We start from the raw sequence: 7345 nt of genomic DNA, 5'->3' as shown, positions 1-7345 counted from the left end.
CATACGGCACATCCTAATTGCCAAAGGTGAATGTTTATAAATTATAAATATATTAATCAAATATCAATTTGCATTGTGTTAAATATATTGTGCATAACATAAAAGGATTACCTCATAGGATTTAGTTATGAAGAGATTCAGTATATAGCGCGTTATTGTCACTGACCACATATGTAAATGATTGGTATAGACGTAGTATTAAGTAATATGTTAATTAGAGTAATAAAATAATAATACACATCAATGTAATACGGCCTTTCTACAACTCTATGCATATTCATACTTGCATATCTACTTTGTAACTAGTTGTCAAGTAATGCTACACGTTGGAGAAGACATATTTTTCTAAACGCGGAACATTCAATTTTGTGTATCATTTGGACACAGTCTATCAGCCCAAGGCACTTTTGTAAACCATTCCTACACGGCCTGTTAGCATGGCCTGTTTGCACACAATAATTTTGGCAATAGTGTACAGTACGTTTGCACACAGAAACTTCAATGCACACGGCAATATTGCACACGATACTCCTGCCCACAGAAAAGTCGAAACATTTGGGTGCCGATAGTTAAGAAAAGGGTCCTGCATCAAAAATTAGGTAGATTTTAGCTACCCTTCACCGGATAACAGAACTGGTGTAAAAAAGTGTCGTGCCTACAAGAGTATTGACCCTCGGATCACAGATTTCACTGAAAATTCCAGGAACATTCTTTTGGCTGAAAATATGTTCATCAGATTCGATTGTCTAATACTCTCCTTGTTAGTCTCAGGACACAAATATGAATAAAAAAACACAGTAAAATTTTGAGAATATTACAGAAAAATTCAGTTGATAAGTTTCATACGAAAAATAGGACATTCTTTTTCCTGTAAAAGTAGATTCTCATCCGAAAAATTTTTCAGAGAAGTTGAGGAACATGTGTCGCAATAACTATATTTCTCTAGTGCATCACATTATATTTATCTGAATGTTTTTTTTTAATGTTTGACAATAGTTTATTTGTAAAATATTAATGTACTTCTAAAACATGGAATGAGATAAGGTGCATGCAAAATGTGGTATAAATAGGAAGTACTTTTGCGCGGTATTAGTATGTAACACTCCTTCAACATAATGTTTTATCACAGTTACGATGTCAGTTAAAATAAATTATTTTATAAGATTAGTAGTAAGCGCCTAACAGCAAAACAATTTTTTTCAGCAGTTCTACAATTTGTCGCTGTCTTGTCGGCTCGTAAAATACATAAATACATACATATTCCTCGAATAAAGAATGTGCCTTGGTCGATTTGTATCTACAAATACCGAAGTCCAAGTATCTCAAACGCGAAAAAAAGCTCAACAGGCAGAAAAATCGAGTTTCTGATGTGCTTCTGGACTTTCTTTCTGACGGCTTTTCAAAATGTGCTGCTTGGGAGATGTCAGCAGCCGTTTCCACCAAAGATCTAGGAGTCTCTCACTTAATTTACGTTTGTCATAGAGCCTCAAGCTGGTTATACCAGTGCATACAGGGTGTAGAGTGAAGTCATATACTGTGTTTGACTCGCATGTTGTATTACTGTAATTGTAGCGTTGGCCACATTTTGTACCTACCGTGTTTTGCTGACAAGATTGGTGCAAGAATGGTTGTATAACAGTTTTTGTTGCATTTACGTATATAAAGACGTAAAAATAACTAAATTAATTTCTCATACAGCAATTTAGTCCCACGACTAAACTCTCTTCTACCTAGCTGTACACCAGAAGGTCCATCGTGACTTCGGTTATGGGGTTAGTTATATTTACACTGACAGACACGAGCTGCTGTACTCGGGGCAAAAATCTTGCATCAATGTTGCATTAATTTTGTCAGCAAAACGGTGCGAACCAAGTGTATCTGGCATCACCAGTGACACAGTATGTAAGTAAAACACAGTGTACCGTTTCAGTTCCTAACAATCTTAGTCACGCATAAAATAATCTTTTCAACGCATACACTCACAATCAGTTCCGCGTTGACGTCAGGCGCAACCGCTGATAATTGTATCTCTGTAGCCGCAACTACGAAAGCTCCAACTTCCGATACTCTCCACATTCGCAACAGCTAGTGCCGGGCGATACTGTAAAATGTTCTGGCGTAAATAACTAGAATCTTGAATATGCCCACGGTTTGAAGATGGTGAATATAAATTGTCAGGAGCTTTTCCCATCGCGATGGAGTGTCGTCGTATTCATTTCCTATATGACACTGTTCGTTAATCAAGGTACGTTATTTGAGGCTAAGTTGTCGGCGATTTTTTTGATTCTCGTTTTAAAATTCTATGGTAATTTTCATCATTCAGACGATCAAACCTGACTAGGAGAAAACAAAGAATATCGAAATTTCATTCAAACTTATCTCGAAATAGAAATAGAAATGCCGGTTTGTTCATTTTTCGTATTTATACTGGAATCTTTTTGAAAGTTATTAGAGCGCCTTTATAAGATACGCTAATTTAAAAATTTATCATCTAATTACCACGTGAAACAAATCGATTATAAAAATTGTTTTGCAAACTGGCTTCTATTTCAAAAAAGAACACTCCTGTGATTACATTATTTGTTATTAACTGACGTGCATGAAGTTCTAAACGCACATTACACCAAAAATATTAATTAGTATATTATACCAAGATAGGCGTTTCGTTAAATTTTTTAATCCAAATTGATAAATCTGTAATGCAGGATGTTGAATAGTTTGCCAACAAAAACTAGCTTGGTACAGGAGGCTTGAATTTTCATTGCAGTGGTTGTTCAGAATTTCAGGCACACGCATATGATAATTGAGTGAGAAGAGCACTGGTTGTACTGAAAATTTCAGCTCTCAAGGGACCAAGTGTTTTTATGCTTATAAAATAATTAACTTGTCAGTTACTATTATTCAATTTATAAGTCATTATTGATTAGTATTTCACACATTTTTCAGGAATCTTAGTAACATGGTCTCAAAATGAAGAAAATTCCTACAAGTACAATACTGTCACTGTGGTACTAATGACGGAGATACTAAAGCTGATTTTATCAATTGGATTTTACTGTAGAGAGTAAGTAAAGACATACATTTCCTTGACTTTTCGATCGATTAAACTTCATAACAAGTTGAAGTTACCGTGATTAAGAGGATGCTTCAGTTAGTCTTTACCGACCATGTCAAATTGTACCTATTTTGCTTGTTATCAAAGCCTACGCCTCACTGATGTGAAATTGCTGTAGTCAGTGCAATTCTATGTGCAATGACGAATATAACTACCAGAATAAATATTTCCGTTTTATGCAGCCATGATACCAAGAAATATATTTTTGTAATTAAATTGCCATTTATTGTTGGAATGCTTTTCCTGGCCTTACGTGTGCATGAAACAGGAGTTTTTTAATATGTTTATTCGGTACTACATGTAAAATTGCGTTGACTACCACATGTTTACATCAGTCCTGCATAAGCTTTGACAATAGTATGAAAGATTGACATTCAACTCCGTAAGTAAAGATATAGCAGCCTTTTAAGGGAGCTTTCCAGTGTGAAATTTTCAAAAAATCGATTTTTTTTTTTTTGCTTTATCGAATAGTATACACTCTACCGAATATTCCCTGAAATTTTCATGCCGAAATTCAGATTATTTTGGTTACTGTACAGCATTTTTTGGAAGAAGGCAACGGAGCGCTACAGCTGCCCGTGCGACCGTTATTTCTATTGTCTCGTTCCTACCTGCACGTACATGAACTTGGCTCACCAATTGTCGAAAATGTGAATTCGGACTATTGCATAATTTGCCGTTAATTAGCCGTAAATTAGTCGCGCGACTTATTTTTTTGTCGCACTCAATTTTCAAAAAAAAAGCGGATGGCGTGCTAAATTCTTGAAAATCAATCAATCACTGTGTGTGGCAACTAGCCCCAAAGCACATATTCTGCGGCAAGCAGATAGTAGAAATCGCTACGCAGTGTGCTGTGTGCACCTTCAATGAAGGTTACGACCCAATTTTTAAAATTTTGGAGACGATGGGATGCACGATAGGGCCGAGCGCCGCAGATTTCGCTGCTAAGTACGAGTACAAGAATGCGCGCATCACCCAAGCAAACCATCGGGCGTCCCTGGATAGCAAAGAGGCGAGGACAGCTCGTCGGACTGAACAATCCATTGAGCACGATCTTTTCGAAGAAGCAGAAGGGATATTGTATGGACCTGGCATCGCTGATTGACCGTAAGTAAACGATTTACCTAAAATTTCCTCACTTGAAACTTTGAACGCGTTTTTCTCGAAACAGCATTTTTCAAAACGGTGTCCAACTTGGAGGGCAGAGTTTTAAAGCTATCGAGTTGAATTTTTTACACAATATTCTTAACGTCATTGTTTATCGTGCTATGGAAGCTTTTTTTTTTTTTTGGACATCTTCCTATTTTTTTGTAAAAAAAACTGCAAAAAAAAATGCTAAAATCGATACTTTTTGTTCAAACCGGCGCCATTTTTGCAAAAAAAAAAAAAAAGAAAAAAGCCTCCATAGCACGAAAGCCAATTATATACCGATCAATAATCTTTTTGTGTTTTTTGTTTCAGATCAAAATTGTGACCCCCAACGTGGACACCACATCCAAGTGCATTTTCTGCAACAATTGTTTCATCATTTTTATAGATATTAATTAATAAATGAATCGATCTTTAAAAAATTGTTTTGTATTCTTCAATATCCAATTAATATACAAAAAAAAAACCAGACCGATTAGATTATTTTTTCTTTAAAAAAAAAAATCGCGAAAAACAGCGATTTTTCGGGCTGTCACACTGGAAAGCTCCCTTAACATTGAGTTAAGATTAGAATCAGATTTATAAGTTAGTACAAAATTTAGCATAAGGAAGTATGGGACATATTTCCAAATACCAAAAATATTTTGAAATTTCTTTGATGCAAAAAGAATAATATGCAAGAATGTTCACTGACTTGTTTTTCCACATTGTACAAGTCGATTATACAGAGTTGTGTATTGTGTTATAATCAACCAAAAACAATTCTCGCGGGGGTCGTGCAAATTAATTTAAAAAATTGCGTATTTTCAAGCAAAAACACACTGATGTTAATGATTCAATATTTCTTAGAAATTGTACAATTTGAAATATTGAATGACGCGCCATAAATTATAATCTAAATTATTAGTCTTTTTCACTCTTTTTAAATTTTTACTGGAATTATTAGTTATTACTGTGAATGAAGGGTATTTAAAAACAACCTTATCCTTTATAACAAAATTGCGCAGGATAAAAGATGAAATCTGAAGTATTTGTGAACATTTCACAGTGCAAATTTATTGTAATTTTTTGAGTTTCACACATTTGATACGTGAATAGATATAATTTTGGAGTTTCACTTTCGTGTTTTGCAGTCCTCTAGACTCTAGAGTCAGTCAGCAACCTCCTGAACTGTAATCCGCAACCTCCTGAACTGTAATCCGCGTATGCTTATGATTTGCTACAATCGCTTTTTGATTGAATTTCTGACTAAGAATCTGAGTAATTTCATCAGCCATATTATTCATAGGTCACTTGAAGACAACTCAATTGTGACGTGAGCATAAAACCATTCTTTTTTGTATCGTTGTTGATGTTGTAATTGAACGTATATGATTGTCTTGACCTCGATGATGACGAATAAATATTTGTTTCTTGCATATGAAGGTCAATGAAACAAACGTCAATTTGTTAACGTTTCGGCCCGGGTGGGAGCGCTCCTCAGAACGAATTTTTTTTAATATGATAATCTGACACAGAACAAGCCAAGGTTATATACAGAGAGCGAGAAGGAAGAACAAAACATATATAGAAAAAAGTAAAATAAATAAATAATTAATAAATAGATAAATGATAATTAAATTAAAAACAAAGATAAAATAATATAAAATATACAATATACAATTTAACGAATGGTTTACATAGAAAACACATCACCAACTGAATGCGATTTAATTTAACAGAAAACGGTATTATAAATCACCTGATGCAACAATTTTTTGGATAAAAAAGCATGATATGGAACATGCCGATGAAACAGTTTTATAGAATAAAATTATAAAATACACTATTACATTATACAGTGCAATACGGAACTTCCAAGCACACATCATGGAGCAAAATTAATGGCAAGGAAGGCACGACATTGAATTTAGATGACCGTTAGAGACGTTGACACAACAATGGTCGGACTAGAAGAAGGCTTACCGGCAAGTAGGAGACATAGATATGACCTAGGAACATAGAAGCGAAAACAGGACAATTTTGATGATAAAGTAGAGATATGCACAATAGGTAACTTAGGGGAACTAAGAATCGTGTATTACCGACGTATAGATATTACTGAGGTGTTCAATATCTTGACGCAAATTAACTGAAAGAGGATGTGCAACAATGTTACACATCTCAAGAAGAAGGCGTTTGTAATACAACGGTTCCACAGCTAAGACGCTAGCCCGTTCATAATTAAAGACATGGTCTAGTTCAATGGAACGTCTGGTTAAAGCAGTGTAATTTTCATCTAGGCCATGAATGTTGCGTTCGTGCTCCTTAATTCGAGTATGTAATTGCCTACTTGTTTGCCCAATGTATATCTTGTCACAGTTTTTGCAGGGAATTTTGTAAACCACACAAGAGCGGTTGTCCAAGGGTAGACGGTCTTTGCCTGAGTCAAAAAATGGGGATAAGTCATGCTTGTTTTTTCCAACAAATTGGATGTTGTACCTAGCGAAAATTCTGTTTAACGACTCAAAAAGGCCAGCGACATACGGGATAGACACAAAATTTTTTGGAACGACAGGAACGTCGCCAAGATCATTGTGGTTGGAGTCATTAGATGACAAAATCGAGAGGTGTCTCTTCTGTATATGATTCTGCAACATGAGGGCAGGATAGTCGTTCTTGCGTAATGCGTCATAGATCAAGGAAAGATTTTTGTTGTGAAATTCTGAGGTAGACAATCTGATGGCTCTGTCCACCAAGCAATAGATCGTACCAGTCTTGTATGATCTAGGATGGTGCGAACGATAATTTAGATACCTTTGTGACCACATGGATTTGTGGTACCAGTCAGTTTTGATGAACTGATTATCGTTAATGATTAGAACGTCTAAAAAACTAATTTGGCCATTAATTTCAGGTTCAATGGTGAATTGTAACCTAGGGTGGAAACTATTGGAAACTTCAAGACGAGTTTCCATCTTGTTATTAGGGGCAGCTGTAATTATATCGTCCATATATCTAAAATAAAATGGAAGAGCGAAATCCAATTTTTTAATGCAGCATTGGTCTAGATCATCCATTACAAGATCGGACAAGATTGGG

At 35.3% G+C, this 7345-nt stretch overlaps 1 protein-coding gene and 1 long non-coding RNA gene across 4 annotated transcripts in view; one reads left to right on the top strand and one right to left on the bottom strand.

Annotated features, from left to right (window-relative positions):
- Positions 1 to 6466, bottom strand: LOC124292953. Of its 2 annotated transcripts, none has more exons than XR_006902911.1 (3): positions 6006 to 6466; positions 1984 to 2101; positions 1 to 1447 (listed from the first exon to the last, which is right to left on the bottom strand). It is a non-coding gene; the product is annotated as an uncharacterized LOC124292953 (long non-coding RNA). The 2 variants fall into 2 exon arrangements; XR_006902912.1 differs by having other exon boundaries at positions 6097 to 6466.
- LOC107223145 (UDP-galactose transporter senju) overlaps positions 1439 to 7345 on the top strand; it is a 63198-nt gene continuing 57291 nt past the window's right edge. The window contains exons 1-2 of one of the 2 annotated variants that reach the window (XM_046731753.1): positions 1439 to 1902; positions 2947 to 3064. In XM_046731753.1, the coding sequence (XP_046587709.1) occupies positions 3015 to 3064 (50 nt within the window). In that variant the 5' untranslated portion in view covers positions 1439 to 1902; positions 2947 to 3014. Of the gene's footprint in view, positions 1903 to 1980; positions 2246 to 2946; positions 3065 to 7345 lie in introns of those variants that run through there. The other variant, XM_046731744.1, reaches the window with a different exon arrangement.

This window comes from Neodiprion lecontei, chromosome 1 (genome assembly GCF_021901455.1).
Source record: "Neodiprion lecontei isolate iyNeoLeco1 chromosome 1, iyNeoLeco1.1, whole genome shotgun sequence".
Lineage (NCBI taxonomy): Eukaryota > Metazoa > Arthropoda > Insecta > Hymenoptera > Diprionidae > Neodiprion > Neodiprion lecontei.
The sequence above is the reverse complement of the archived record's forward strand: the minus strand, read 5'-3'. Positions and strand labels throughout refer to the sequence as shown.